At 46.5% G+C, this 15,932-nt stretch overlaps 2 protein-coding genes across 4 annotated transcripts in view; one reads left to right on the top strand and one right to left on the bottom strand.

Annotated features, from left to right (window-relative positions):
* Positions 1-10,598, bottom strand: part of Sap30bp (SAP30 binding protein) — a 30,878-nt gene extending 20,280 nt beyond the window's left edge. The window contains exons 1-3 of one of the 2 annotated variants that reach the window (XM_057773828.1): positions 10,457-10,598; positions 9,345-9,454; positions 6,215-6,262 (exon numbers count right to left, since the gene is read on the bottom strand). In XM_057773828.1, coding sequence (XP_057629811.1) covers positions 6,215-6,262; positions 9,345-9,454; positions 10,457-10,562 — 264 coding nt within the window. In that variant the 5' untranslated portion in view covers positions 10,563-10,598. The remainder of the gene's footprint in view (positions 1-6,214; positions 6,263-9,344; positions 9,455-10,456) is intronic. The other variant, XM_057773829.1, reaches the window with a different exon arrangement.
* A 171-nt stretch (positions 10,599-10,769) lies between these two features.
* Recql5 (RecQ like helicase 5) overlaps positions 10,770-15,932 on the top strand; it is a 40,646-nt gene continuing 35,483 nt past the window's right edge. For both annotated transcript variants that reach the window (XM_057775690.1, XM_057775689.1), the window contains exons 1-2: positions 10,770-11,476; positions 14,221-14,342. In XM_057775690.1, the coding sequence (XP_057631673.1) occupies positions 11,347-11,476; positions 14,221-14,342 (252 nt within the window). In that variant the 5' untranslated portion in view covers positions 10,770-11,346. The remainder of the gene's footprint in view (positions 11,477-14,220; positions 14,343-15,932) is intronic.

Here is a 15,932-nt window from a genome sequence, read left to right as displayed (position 1 = left end):
GCATCCAGCTTCTTTTTTAAATAATTTCTTTTTTCTATTTTTGGTTTTTCGAGACAGGGTTTCTCTGTGTAGCCCTGGCCATCCTTGAACTCACTCTGTAGACCAGGCTGGTCTTGAAATCACAGAGATCCACCTGCCTCTGTCACCACCGCCCGGCTTTAAATAATTTCTTATTTAGAAATGTTTTGGAATGCATACGTACACAGGTTTACTGTTTTCTTTAGCATACAATTTTGTTTTTTGTTTTAAAAAATTTTAAGTTTAAGGTTGTTTCTTTGCTTGAGATAGTGTCTCACCGTAGACCAGGCTAACCTGTAATTTATCATTTGGTCCAAGTTGGCCTCTTCTTCATGGTGACCCTTCGGAATCAGCCTCCCGAGAGCTGGGTTACAGCCTTGAGCCACCATGCTCCACTGTCCCACACATTTAAGGTCACACTTCCCTACTGTGAGCTCTTAGTTCTCAGGGCTGACCAAAACAACCCAAATAGCTTCTTTTCAACGAGCGGCAAATGGCCGTGGTCGCATCTGATTACCCAGTATCCCCTTCATTTTAGACATCAGAGTCCTGGATGGTACAGTAAGCACACCCCGAGCCGAGCCAGGAAAACCTTTAGTTCTGCAGAGAGCCTGCACAAGCCAACAGACTCTGCAGTCTCTGCCGGTGTGGTGGACAGAGATCACAGATTTTACCTGTGCTGCTGCCCCGCGTGATGCCGCGGCTCCTGCTCTTCCCAAGGTCGACCGCCAACAACACAGCCCTGGGAAATGAGCTCCGTAGGCTGCTTTCACTTTGTAGGTCATTCATTCAGACACAAGAGACCAACAGTGAGGGGCAGGAGAGGGCTCGGCGGTTAAGAACACCTACTACTCTCAAAGGACGGGAGTTTGAGCTCAGCACCCAAGCCAGGCAGCTCACATCTAAATGCCTGTGATGTCACATACCCACCCCACAATTATATTTAAAATACAACTCGAAGGAACATCACTTATTAGCACTGATGTGGGAGAGGAGGAAGAATGAAGAATTACTGAGGGAGGTCTGCCCAGTACAAGTCTATCTACAGGGAGTCTCAAGTACACCAGTGATCAGGAGCCCCAGACCACTTCAGGGTGGAGGCCGAGAACCATTCACACAGCTGAGCTGAGCCTCCTGAGGGACTCACCCTCAGCCCAGCATGAATACTATCTCCCAGCGCAGTTTCCAGCCTGTGTACCGGAGTACACAGAACAGCCACAGGACACCTAGAGCTCACACGGGAAGCACTTGACATCTACCAGATACCTCTCACACACGTGTGCTTTCCAAGTAGCCACTGTACCGTGAGAACAGCAGTGTCTGATATCGCAGATAATTCCTTCAGACAGGAACTGCACGTCACTTCTTTACCCTGGGAGCTAGGCGGACAAAACCAGGCCCACGGTCAGTGAGCCGAGAACCACGACCTACAGGAAGCCTCCGTCCCATGTCATGTCGCTCAGCTGCGCTGCAAAGGCATCTTGAGACGGCCCTGACTGCTCCATTTTACTCTCGGAGAAGCGCTCATGTCCCTCCTTACCCCCCGCACCTCCTAAGACCCTGTAAAGTGGGCAGCACGGTCGTGATGGGCTGGGTGAGGAAGCCAAGCTGGGGCGCTGCCCAAGGCCATCTAGCTACAAGCTGTTACCTATTCCCCTGTCAATCTTGTTAATTTTAGTCGTCTGACAGTGGAGTTCCCACTGGCCTGGAATTAAAAGATCCCCCAGCCGCCACTGGAACTGAACGTGTGTGCCATCATGTCCTGCCAAATCTTTTTTTTTTTTTTTTTTTGAGGCAAGGTTTCACTGTTTAGACTAATTTGGCCTTAAATTTGAGGCCCTCCTGCCTTAGTCTTCAAAGTTAGCCAGCACGCCCAGCTTGGCTCTCAGCATTTTAAGAATATTTTTTTTTTTTGATTTATCTGGGATTATACACACCTCTTCCAAAAATGCCACAAAAATTTCTCCTACTCCATGGTAGCTCCTAGAAAGACCAGGATTCTTTCCCTAGCACAGAGCCTAGACCAAAGACCTCAGGGAGCTAGCAAACTCAGGCCCTCCCTGACAGTTGGCAGCAGGCCGCTTCATCTTTCTCGCTTCAGGTCATCTATCCTTGTTTTGTTTTCGACGGAAGGGTGTGCAAGGGAGAGTGAGTGGAAATATCTCTATCCACAGGAGCGGGAGAGGAGGGAAACAGCAGCATGGGAAGTGCTCCAGAGCACCGGAGCACAGCTGGACAGGAGAGCGGCACATGGGGCACTCACAATGGAGAGAGGACACACCACAGCCATCAGGTGCCCCTGAAGTGCAGTGCTTTGGCCAGAGACGACAGAGCGCTCTTGTCTGAGATGACAAGTCTCGTCCATGAGGCTTTGCGCTGGCTCAGGTCCGTACCTGGCTGCTGCTGCCCTTCCCTCCCAACCTTCACACAGCAAACACGACCACCTGCTCTGCCCAAGCACAGGGGTCAGAGGTAGCAGCCTGGTGTCTTCTCCACTGTCCTCCACCTTACTTTCTGAGATGAGGCCCTTCACTGAACCTGGAGCCCACCAGCTGCCTAGACTGACTGGCCAATGGGCCCTACGGCTGCTGTCTCCATCCTGCCCCTGTGCTGGGGTCACAGATGCATGAGACCACCTCAGTTGGATTTTTTTTTTCTTTTTGGTTTTTTGAGACAGGGTTACTCTGTAGCTTTGGAGCCTGTCCTGGAACTCTGTAGACCACACTCACAAGGATCCGCCTGCCTCTGCCTCCCCAGAGCTGGAGTTAAAGGCGTGCACCACTGCTGCCTGGCCTCAGTTGGAACTTCTGAGATATCAATATAGACAAAGAGCAGAAGTTCGCTGAAGCCTGCATTTTCATTTGTTTTGAGAGCCCCAGAGAGCAAGCTAAAAGTGCAAAGGGAGAGCGCCATCTAGTGGATAGAAACGACGACAGCAACTCATCAGCTAAACAAAGAACACAACTAAAGATCTGCCCCAGTGGCAGGTCCTTCTGTTAGAATTCTTCAAATCAGAAGCTTAGAACAACAAACTCCCTCATATAAATTTAAATAAAACAAATCCAACAGAATGGGAGAGATGGTTCAGAGGTTAAAAGAACTTGCTGTTTTTGCAGAGGACTTGAGTTCAATTCTCAGTACCCGCATGACAGCTCATAGCCAACTATAACTCCAGCTCCAGAACTAGACACCTCTTCCGGCACCAGAGGGCACCCACCCGTACAGACTGTGTGTGTGTATAAAATATAAACAAAGGGCTGCAGAGATGGCTCAGTGGTAAAGAGCATTGCCTGCTCTTCCAAAGGTCCTGAGTTCAATTCCCAGCAACCACATGGTGGCTCACAGCCATCTGTAATGAGGTCTGATGCCCTCTTCTGGCCTGCAGGCATACACACAAACAGAATATTGTATACATAATAAATAAATATTAAAAGCCGGGCAGTGGTGGCACATGCCTTTAATCCCAGCACTTGGGAGGCAGAGGCAGGCGGATCTCTGTGAGTTCGAGACCAGCCTGATCTACAAGAGCTAGTTCCAGGACAGGCTCCAAAACCACAGAGAAACCCTGCCCCGAAAAAACCAAATAAATAAATAAATAAATACTAAAAAAAATAAATAAATAAACAAATCTGCCGGGCGGTGGTGGCGCACGCCTTTAATCCCAGCACTTGGGGAGGCAGAGGCAGGCGGATCTCTGTGAGTTCGAGGCCAGCCTGGTCTAGAAGAGCTAGTTCCAGGACAGGAACCAAAAAAGCTACGGAGAAACCCTGTCTCAAAAAAAAAAAAAAAAAAAAAACTAAACAAAACACAACACAACAAAACAAAACTGAGATGTATTAGAAAAGAGCTCTACTTGGAAGACAGTCTGATGTCAGCCCAAGCAGGAAGGAAGCAGGGTCAGGAATACTGTGAGGTCACACGGTAGGGACAGTGACATTTCCATGAAACTCACTCCACAGCAAGATTTGAAATTCAAATGGTTGAATGGGGTGCAGTATTGGCATCTGAAGGGGGAAGACCCACTTTACTTATTTACTTAAAAGATTTATTTATGTATACGTATGTTTTGTCCGCCCATCAGAAGGGGGTACTGTATCCCATGGGATTAGTTAAAGATGGTTGTGAGCTACCATGTGGGTGCTGGGAATTGAACTCAGGACCTCTGGAAAAGCTAGTGCTCTTAACCACCGAGCCACCTCTCTGGCACCATACAATATTGTCAAAGAATGAGTCTACACCTTTTCCTTCGTGGGTCTCACTATATAGGTCGGCCTGACCTCAAACTCAAAGAGCCCCACCTGCCTACACCTCCTGAGTGCTGGGGTTAAAGGTGAGCCACTCCACCTAGCCATTTATGTGTTGTTTCTCCATTGTTGTTACTTTGTTTGAGACAGGGTCTTACCCTGTAGCCCAGGCTGGCCCAGACCGCACCTGTAGCCAAGGCTGGCCTCGAACTCCCCAATCTTCTCAATTCAACCCTTCAAATGCTAGGGTTACAAGAATGAGCCACCAGGTCCAGCTAAGAACGAAGACTATATTAGAAGTTTTTACAACTTTGATGTGGAAACGAGAAAGGGGAAGACACACTCACAATCTTCCCAAGTTTCTCTTTCTCCATGAGTGTCTGTGTCCTGTTCCTTATGAACTGCTCTTACACAGAGCTTCACTGGGTGCCCCTCTCTCACAAATCTTCCCACAAGGGTTTCCTGGTGGGATCACAGGGTGACAGACAGGTGCATGCCAACTTCTCTAGGTGGCCTTCGGTCTTGAGCCAGTCTGCCCCATAGCCTCCTGTCTGGGTTTTTTACTCTGCAGAGAAAGTAGTTTGCACCTAGTTTCTCGGGTCCATACTGCCTACTCTTGCATGCTGGTGCCCAAACTTGCTTCCTTGGTAAAATACACTAAGTCCTCTGCAGCCTCTGCCAATGGTTATGCAGTCGTATGCAATGGCAGAATCCATCCCACTATGGAATGGCTCAAGCTATCTTTTCAGATACTATTGGCCCTTCATATATACAGGTTTCACATCTATGAATTCAAGCAACTCTTGAGTTGATTCCCCCCCACCCCGAAGACAGGGTTTTTCTGTAGCTTTTGGAGCCTGTCCTGGAGCTAGCTCTTATAGATCAGGCTGGCCTCAAACTCACAGGGATCCGCCTGCCTCTGCCTCCTGAGTGCTGGGATTAAAGGCGTGCACCACCACCGTCCAGCAAAATTGCATTTGTGTTGAATGAGAGTAGATTTTTATCATTTTCTGAACAATACAGTGTAACAATGATTTACACTGTACCAGGTGGCGCAGTAGCTTTAGATGCTGAGACCAGCAGGAGGAGTCACATTAATTATATGCAAATATACCACTTTCAATAAGTCCATGAGAAGCTATGGATTTGGGTATCTACAGGGCATGAAAGTGGGGTGTCCTGGAACCCCGATCACCCACAGATGAGAGACTACTGCTTTATGTCACAACCAGGCACACTTTTCCTAAATCTCACTATGCCACCTTGAAGGTCTAGGCTGGTCTCAGGGCGGTTTGCAACTGTGAAACATGGGATTATTCTTTGGAGAAAAATGAACCATAAATTATGATTCTGCAAAAAGTACATTTCCAATGCCCAGTGCACAGAAAACAGCTGGGTCTTCTTTACCACAGGCTCGCTAAGGACTGTGACAAGAACCACTGTTAATTACTCTCAACTGCTACTGGACAGACCCATGAGAAGAAACAGGGATGCTTTCAAAAAGACCATTCTGATGCTTGTCCAAGAGTGGAGGGGCACATCCCTGGGAAAACGAGGGCCAGACTCAACAACTCTGTCAAGGCCTCGGGTTGATCCCACCCTCTCAGAGCCCTCTGAGAGGAACCACAAAGACAAGGAAGCCCTGTGCCTTGACTCTAGAAACACTCCCTCACTGAGCCCAACGCCCACGCCACTTGTAGCATGTGCACGGGTTACAGGGTCCACACAGGCCTCTTGTGTTTCTAATCTCGAGTCTCACAAAATCAGGGCAAGAAGTCCAGCTCACTTCAAGAATTCCTAGTGGCCTGAGGTTCTTCGTTCAGCTGGCTTTATCCCACACAATACCCACATTCTGTGGGCTAGTGGGACAGAAGCTGGCCCGGCTACGAAGTGGCCAGTATGTCAAAGCCTTGATGGAATCCAGCCACCCCGCCACAGCCAACACCAAATACCTTTGGGCCATCAGTCTCGGGTTTTTCAGTCTCTGAATCGTCATCTTCCTACAAGACAAGAATTTACAGGATTAAACTTAAAAGGAGTGGGCCTGGGGAGTCTTACATACATAACCAGCGGTTGGAGCCTGCCTACCCAGCTGGGGTCACCCCAAGAACCCTTCCCTACCACACAACCCAGTGCTAGAGAAAGAGAAGGGAAAAGGAGACAAGCTGGGGGAGGCATCAGTGGCTCAAGATCAGCATGCCACCGTCCACATCAGTGGAAATTCCTGAAGAAAATCACATTCCGAACTGTCAGACCGCAATCACTAGAGCCAGGATTATGAACTCTTACCCCTTCTCTGACATTCACCTCACAGTTACATAGACATCCATCACACCGCTTATCGCCTAGGGGCTGTGGCAGCAGCTCCGCAAGCCAGTGACATTGACACTAACACGGCTACGGGAAGGCAGCAGAAAATCACCAGACCACGTGACCCCAGAGACTGGAGACTAAAGGGCAAGGCAGCCTTTTGGGGTGCTCACATTACTGTACAGCGACATTGCTGTCACGATCCAGTTTTCAGCCCTCTTCCTTACCCAAATGAGGTCTGAGTCAAAACCATGGGGGCACTGAATTCTCCAAAGTAAGCCTACGATTCCACCGAACACAAATGCAACTAAGGTCAAAAGCCAAGGAGGAGATGTGGAACCACCTACTACATTTTAACCTCAACAAGACACAGCACCCAAGACGTCAATACAACAACACCCGGTGTGAACAAACTGCACTCGTGGTTTTGAGACAAGTGCCCTCGGTGCCAGTGAATCAGAGGCTCATAATGCACCTACACAACTTCCTTAAGATTAAGTCAATCACCAAAGAATCAAAGATAGAACCTGGTAAAATGCTATCATAGCCCCCATGGTCCCTGCTGGCATTTGGTGAGTTTTGTTTTTTTTTTAATTAAAATACCACACATAGCTTGAATACGACAAAAAGTAAATTAGGGTCAATATTTTAAAAATACACATGCAGGGGGCTGGAGAGATGGCTCAGAGGTTAAGATCACTGACTCTTCTTCTGACAGTCCTGAGCTCAATTCCCAGCAACTACATAGTGGCTCACAATCGTCTGTAATGAGATCTGGTGCCCTCTTCTGGATTGCAGGTGCAGAATACTGTATACATAATAAATAATAAAGAAAAACATTTTTTAAAAAACACATGCAAAGAAATGCATTAAAGAGAACAGTTTTGGGTGTTGAGGCAGCATGCATATATTTAAGAAAAGCCAAAGAACGTAACAAAGCTTGCCAGCCTGCCTGCTGCCTTCCTACCTCCTCGATAAGGACCACAGATTTTTCATCCTCATCCCTTACCTCCCGAGGGCTAGGATTACAGGCCATGAGCCATGGCCAATAGATGTAGTTGATGCTGAGGAACAACCCCATGGTTCCATCCATGCACACAAACACCACCAAATGAGGGATTTCCTCAGTCTACAAGTTTTCTAAGAACTACTCAACTCTGAATTATCACTAATGAGTGGGGCTAACGGCATGAAAAATTCTCACAGAATAAAAAATACATTTTGTGAAATGTTTTTCTTAAAATGTGTATTTACTTACTGTGTACACACTATTCTGCCTACATGCCAGAAGGGGGCGCCAGATCTCATTATGGATGGTTGTGAGCCACCGTATGGTTGCTGGGAATTTGAACTCAGGACCTCTGGAAGAACAGTCAGTGCTCTTAACCTCTGAGCCATCTCTCCAGCCCCTGTGTGAAATGTTTCATTTGCTTTTATTTTATTTATTTATTTTTAAAGATTTATTTATTTATTATGTATACAACATTCTGCCTCAATGTATGCCCACATGCCAGAGAAGGGCGCCAGATCTCAGTACAGATGGTTGTGAGCCACCATGTGGTTGCTGGGAATTGAACTCAGGACCTCTGGAAGAGCAGCCAGTGCTCTTAACCTCTGAGCCATCTCTCTAGCCCCTGTGTGAAATGTTTCATTTGCTTTTATTTTTATGTGGTACCAGAGATCAACCCAGGGTCCTGGGAACGCTACGCGGGTGCTATAGCTGCACCCCCCCCCCGTCTTCATCTTTATTTTTTTACATATTTTTTTTTTGAGACAGGAATCTGCTCTGGAATCTTCCCTCTGCTTGCTTTAGCGCTCTGACTGCTAGAATTGCAGGAATGGACCACTACAATTAGTTAAAAAGCATTTTAATGCTAACATTTACATATTAACATATAACAAAAAATTCAAACAAAAAATAAAGTATGTCGTGAGCATTTCAATGACTCAATATTCAAATTCATTTCAGATGTCCTCTTGCGATAAGCAACAGCCTGAATTTCCTTGCTTTTTTCCCTTCCAAACTTTAAAATCCTGATTTGTACTACTCGGGTGATCGTGTGCCCTTAAACCTTTCTTGATAATGAGAACACAAGTCCTTCTTCTAGTCTTAACTGCACCTACTTAACTTCAAAGAAGGTTTGTGATCAAGAATCAGGACCACATTGACAAAAACACCAAGTAAAACATAACAAAAGAATCTAGAAAGTAAATGGTAACAAAATAACTTCTCTTCCTTGCCTCCTCAGAGAGAGAAGCATTCGAATAATGAACCACTACTAAGGATGAACATACTTACACAAGTAGGAAGACCAGTTAAACTCACAAGCCAATATCAAACACCCATTCATACTTAGGTCACAGAAAATAACCAAGCTAGGAACGGTGGCTCATGCTTAGAACTCCAGCTCTCAGGAGGCTGAGGCAAGGGGGTCTGGAGCTCAAGGTTACACAGCAAGTTTGTGGTCAGCTTGGGCTTCGTGAGACTCTGTCTCAAACCTAACCAAACACCCCCAAATCCCAACGCCAAAGTTACTACAATACGATCCAGATAAAAAACCAACTTAACTTTCAAAGGGAACTATTACTTCACCAATTCAACTTTTCCTTTTGTGGTGCTGGGATCAAGATCTGGACACGCTTAGGGAAAGTGTTCTCCCATGAGCAACATTACCCAGCTGATTCCAAACAATAGCAAAAGAGGGACAGAGTTAGACATGGAATGGATGGAACACTGTTTTAAACAGCCCTGGATCTGGAAGATTTACGCACCGACTGCTTGCTGTTCTCCTCCTCCTCTTCCTCATAGCCATCCTCATCACCCCCTAGTCGAGAGAAGTCATCTTCTCCGTAGGCATCAGATACCAAGCCGCCTTTCTCTTCTGAAATAGAAGGAGAGGGGGAGGATGATGAGATTTCTGAAAAATGGGTGGTCAAGATTACTTCTGAAGATCAAAAGGGAACCTAGGTCTCAGGTAAGTGATCACAGGCCCAGATTAGAGTCTGCACTTAGGAAGACCAAATGATGAATAGGGGTGTTGAGGTCATCAGTGGTAGCACGCGATTTTAATCCCAGCACTCAGAAGGCAGAGGCAGGCGGATCTCTGTGAGTTTGAGGACAGCCTGGTCTACAGAGAGAGTTCCTGGGCAGCCAGGGTTACACAGAGAAACCCTGTCTCAAAAACCAAATAACAACAAAAAGAATTCTGTTCCCATTATGATTTCCAGTCAGAGGGCAAAACTGATAGGTTTCAAAAACTCAAAAAGAATCACCCAGGTGCCTTAAAAGGCTTAGGAATATCCAGCACATTCTATCCTAGAGCTACAGAATTACACACTTTGGAGACACGTATTTTTTTGATTTTTCGAGACAGGGTTTCTCTGTGTAGCTTTGGATCCTGTTCTGGAACTAGCTCTTGTAGACCAGGCCGGCCTCGAACTCACAGAGATCCGCCTGCCTCTGCCTCCCGAGTGCTGGGATTAAAGATGTGCGCCACCACGGCCCGGCGAGACACGTACTTTTAAAGGCCCTAAGACGACTCATTTAGAGCCTACTCCTAAATAAAAGTTACCAATTTAACGAGACACAAGTTTTCTTGTGTCTCCCTCTCCCCATCAAACAACGAGAGTGGGACGGAACCGCGATGCGGCACCCTTGGTCCTTCCTCCGGCGGGCACGATGCCTGTCAGAGGTTCGCAGAAAGGGAGCGCGTTCGCACTAGAGGTCCTAACGCTCCGCCTGCCCGAGGACATCGACTGCGCTCTGGGGTTCCAGGACCCGATACCTGGAGCACAATGAGCATCTCTTCCCCCTCAAACCCCACTGGAGAAGAAGCATTTTTAACCGTAACAGACTCCGAACCCCTTTCCAGCTCAAGCCTCACCAGCTGCGCCACCCGCAGCATCGACTCCAGCCTCGCCATCAGATTCAGGCTCTGAATCCTCCGCATAAACTGCAAGAGACGACAAAACGTTCTTCTTCCCCGCCATCTTATTCCCACAGGACGGTGTGGCTCACGCCGATGACTCACATCGCCGATTGACGTGCGGGAAAACCAATTTCTTCCGGACCCCAGGAGCCGCCGCGCCAGAACGAAAACCAATCAAAACGGCCATGCTTGGGTGGGCCCCGCCCCTTAGACGCGATGCTTGGGAACGTCATCAGCACGGGACGGAAGTACCGTTTTGCGGCTTTTACTTCACCTGGAGCGGGTTGTTTTCTGAGTCAGAGTGGAGTGGAGTGTTCATTTAAAAGCTGCAAAGCCAGCCGAAAAGAGCCTGGGCTCTGATGTCTTGGGACGCATTCGACTGGTGAAGGGCGAAACTGTTGACTTGGGATCAGAGGAAGAAGAGTGAAGGTGGGGGCTGGGGGGGCGGTCTCCTGGAGGAATGAGTGGTTGCTATGACTTTGCTTCTAGAACAAGGACCCTAGAAAAGGGATTCCAAGTTCTCCTGGCGGTTTTGAAGACATTTATGGTCTTTTATTGTGGTCCAGTTTCTATATCTGTTCTACTGGCCTGGAATAGTTCAGTTTTTTTTTTCTTGTTTTTGTTTTCATTTATTAAGGGAGAAGTAATGTTAACCTCCCAGGAATGTATTGCGTGAAGCAATTCAACCTTCAGTTTTATTGCATGAGAATGATATGTTTAAGTGTAACATAGCGGGTTGTAATGGCAGAAGACACATCGCCTGTATTTTAAAGTGGGACGGAGCATTTTCGTAACAACCTTTGACCACCCTTGCGTTAAGCTTTTGGCTGCGGCCTTTTGCTAAGATGAGCGCCCACCCTTCCTCCACTCCCTCCGACCGGGAGCGGCGAGTCCGGACCACCCTGAAGAAAGTCTTTGGATTTGATTCTTTTAAAACGCCTTTACAGGAGAGTGCGACCATGGCTGTAGTGAAAGGTAACATCCTGTTTTGCAGACTCCTAACTGTACCGTGGTAGCACACTGTAACACACCTTCCCTGACTCTTCTCACCCGCCTCACTCTGCGTCCGTTACTGGTTTGGAAATCTTTCACAGCCAAAGCTAGGGGGTGCTTATTGGTGATAGGTTTCTGTTTATTTCTTATTTTCTTTATTGGCAATCTGTGTAGCCCTGACTGGCCTCAAATTTGAGCCCATCTTTCTGCCTGCTGAATTTAAGTGCTAAGATTGCAGGTGTGGGCCACCGTGACTGGCTACAGACTTGGAGTTTTAATGAGAGAACCACCAACACTTGTTCTGTTTTGTTGTTGTTGTTTTGTAGCCAGACCTACAGATTGTTTTTGTAGTCTGATCCTAGATGCCCATCTTGTTTGTGTGCAGGGTAGCAAGGGTAGCAGTAATGCCTAATCTTGTCGTTGCCCTGTGCAATCGCCTCACTGAAGATTGAGTAGCTTGAGTTCCAGATAGAGGAGAGAATGATAATACTGTAAATTGGAGATAGGGGGCCTGGGGTTGTCCAGGTGTGAGCAGCAGGTCATAATAAGGATATTTTTGTTGTTTTTGTTTTTTGAGACAGGGTTTCTTTATGTTCTGGCTGTCCTGAAACTCACTTTGTAGACCAAGTTGAACTTGCCTGCCTCTGCCTCCTCAATGCTGGGATTGAAGGCCACCACTGCCCAGCCTATTTTTTATTTTAATTAATTAACTAATTAATTAATTTTGAGATAAAGTTTCTCTGTCTAGCCTTGGCTGTCTTGGAACTGACAGGCTTTGAATTTAGAGATCTGCCTGCCTCTGCCTCCTGAGTCCTGGGATTAAAGGTGTGCGCCACCACCAACTGGCAAGGATATGTTTATAAACAGACTTCTAAGTAACAAATAGCTTTGCATGTCTCCTCAGGTGTGCCCAATATTCTGCTTTTCTGGCTGTTTAATCCAAACACTCATATCCCAGCAACTGAACATTACTTAATTCTTGTTTTTCTTCTCATTCTTTTTTGGAAATAGGTTCTCACTATGTGGCCTTGGCTGCTTAACCGGCTGTGTAGACCAGGCTGGCCTCAAACTCCCAGAGATCTGTTTTCCTATACCTCCTTGAATGCATGCTTTCTCTTCCTTCCCTCCTTCCCTCCTTCCCTCCTTCCTTCCTTCCTTCCTTCCTTCCTTCCTTCCTTCCTTCCTTCCTTCCTTCCTTTCTTTTTTGAGACAGGATTTCTCTGTGCAGCCTTGGCTGTACTGGGATTCACTTTGTAGACCATTTTTCAGTACTGTTATGGAGTTCAAGACCACTAAGACAAGACTCTCAGACTCAATTTAGATCATAATTAGCCAGATTTATTAAAGCTAGCAGGACCACAGCCTCTAACCCGAATCAGATGTGCCACCTAGAGGTGGGAAAAGGAAGGGCTTTTAAAGGCTCGATTAACAAGAGATGATCTGCTCTGCCAAGATTAGATGGTCAAAGTGACCTCAAAATAGTCCTCGAATATCTGCGTAAACAAGTTCCAGAAGCCAAAATGAGCAGTTGGCCATAACAAACAGATGCTCAGGGCTGTACATTTCTGGGTGGGAGTCAAGGAGTCAGGGTTGCTGGGAACTTATCTTGCAGGAACTGAACAGCTGTTAAGTACGAAGATGGATGCCTAGCACAAAAGGGAGTTTTTTCTTTTCTTTTCTTTCTTTTTTTTTTTTTTTTTTTTTTTTTTTTGGTTTTTCGAGACAGGGTTTCTCTGTGGTTTTGGAGCCTGTCCTGGAACTAGCTCTTGTAGACCAGGCTGGTCTCGAACTCACAGAGATCCGCCTGCCTCTGCCTCCTGAGTGCTGGGATTAAAGGCATGTGCCACCATCACCCGGCAAAAGGGAGTTCCTTTAGCCACCACGATTCCATTGTTTGAAGCAGTTTGTCCGAATGGCTATGTCTTTCAAGGTCCTTGCCCTTCACGTACAAAGGGTGTGGAAGGGAATACTGAGACGTACCCATGGGCAGACACTCCGCTCAGTGGTTTTCCTACATTTTCATTTGATTTATAGCTTCCAGGACCAGGCTTGGCCATACAGGCCTGTAATCCCAGCATTTGGGAGGCAGGGTTAGGAGGATCATGCAAGTTCAAAACCAGCTCAGTTCACATAGCAGGTTCCAAGCTAGCCATGGTTATATAGTGAACATCTTTTTTTTTTAAAAATTTTAATATTTTGATTGATTATTTCACAGTCAAATTGGTAATTTCACAAAATGCATCCAATCACCCTTATTTCTCAGTTCTTCCAGGTCTGTCTCCCACCTTTGTGGCCTCCTCCCAAAAGATTAAAGAAAATCCAGTTGTGTTGTCCACATAGTGACTGGAGCATTGTCAAACTCCTGGTGTCCAAACTTAAAGAAAAACGAGTCCGTCCTCCCCCACCCCACAAAAAAAAGTCTTACACCAGGCGGTGGTGGCGCACGCCTTTAATCCCAGCACTTGGGAGGCAGAGGCAGGTGGATCTCTGTGAGTTCGAGGCCAGCCTGGTCTACAAGAGCGAGTTCCAGGACAGCTATGACTGTTACATGGGAAACCCTGTCTCAAAAAAACAAAAAAGAAAAAGAAAAGTGAGTCCTTCCCCACCCCACCAGTAGCCATCTGTTAGTGAGTTAGTGAACACTCCTTCTTTATAAAAATTACTTCTTCAAGAGCCTTCCTGTAAAAGCAGACAGGATATATTGAGATGTTGTCTTGTCCTTGCAGGTGACAAGGATGTCTTTGTGTGCATGCCCACGGGGGCAGGGAAATCTCTGTGCTATCAGCTCCCTGCCCTGTTGGCCAAAGGAATCACCATTGTAGTCTCTCCTCTTATTGCTTTGATTCAGGTGAGTCTTGGGGGAATGAACACAGAAACCCAAACAATCGGGAGGGAAAGGGATGTATCACCTGTTTGTTTTGACCATTTTTTTGTTCAGTCTTCAGATAAACATGTATTGGGTGTTGAATATAGTTCCTTCCCTTACTCCCCTACTCTTTCCTTGCCCCCTTCTGTCTCTTTGTCCTTCTGCCTAATTTTACTTTCAATTTTATGTCATACACATTTTTTCAAACCATTTTGCTGCATTATGTTTATCCTGTATTGGCTGCCTTCCTTTCACCATATATGTACAGGAGGTTAACTGTCATGATTGGCAGCAGACACCATTACCTGGAGATCCATCTTGCTGGCATTTGTTTTGTTTTTAAGCCTTGGCTGCCTTTGAACTTCATTTCTACCACCTTACCTCATGAGTGCTAGAATCCTGTGCATGTGTCTCCAGACCCACCTTGAAGAGAAGGGATTTATAGCTAGAAATTTCACTTCTTGGGCTCAGGGGTTAAGTGAGTCGGCTCAGTGGTTAAGATACTTGTTCTTGCAGAAGACCAGGGTTCGAGTCTTAGCATCCACATGGAGTGTCACCACGTCCTCAGGCAATAGATACTCTTGTGGTACACAGACATACATTTAGGTAAAAGACACCACACACAAAGAAATCTCACGTCTTAATTTGGCCTCTGCCTCTTTTCTCTGATTTGCTTAGTTAATTGTGCCGAGTTTCTCTATTGCCCAAATGTAGGGCTTTCCACTGGTGCATAGCATTCTGATGAGTCACAGTGAATCTTTGATTTGATTTTTTTTTGATTTTTCGAGACAGGGTTTCTCTGTAGCTTTGGAGCCTGTCCTGGAACTCCCTTTGTAGACCAGGCTGGTCTCGAACTCACAGAGATCCTCCTGCCTCTGCCTCCCAAGTGCTGGGATTAAAGGCGTGCGCCACCACCGCCTGCCCGGCTTGATTTTTTTTTTTTTTTGAGACAGGGTCTTGTGCAGCCCTGGCTGACCTTGAGTTTTCAAGCTAGCCTTGAAGTCACAGAGATCCTCCTGCCCATATCTGCTGAGTACTGGGATTAAAGGCGTGTGCTGCTACATCTGGCTTGAGGTTCTTTCCTTCTGTTGTTTATTGTCCAGAAAAGTATACAGCCATACCTGTACATGCATACCTTTCCTCTCCCGTGTGCTCACAACAGGAAAGAAGATATGGGTGGATAGATCAATAAATTGTACAGGGGGCCTGGAGGAATGGCTCAGAAGTTAAGAGCACTGGCTTCCAGAGGACCAGGATTCAATTCCCAGCAACCACATGGCTGTCTTTAACTCTGGTTTCAGGGATCCAGCACCCTTACACAAACATACATGTAGGCAAAATACCAATGCACATAAAATAAGTAAATTTTTAAAAAAATTATCTAGGGGAGTATCTGGTTTTATATTTTATTTTAGCACACATAGACAGGGATGTACAGCAGAAAAAAATGGAGAGAAACTGAAACTTATTAGTATCTGCCCTGCAGATGTCGTGACTGTATTCAGTGCCTGCAGGTGGGCTGGTAGGACTGAGGAATCACAGCCATGCGTGACGAGCTGTCTGCAGCATAGG

Source organism: Chionomys nivalis, chromosome 7 (assembly GCF_950005125.1).
Source record: "Chionomys nivalis chromosome 7, mChiNiv1.1, whole genome shotgun sequence".
Classification (NCBI taxonomy): Eukaryota; Metazoa; Chordata; class Mammalia; order Rodentia; family Cricetidae; genus Chionomys; species Chionomys nivalis.
The sequence above is the reverse complement of the archived record's forward strand: the minus strand, read 5'-3'. Positions and strand labels throughout refer to the sequence as shown.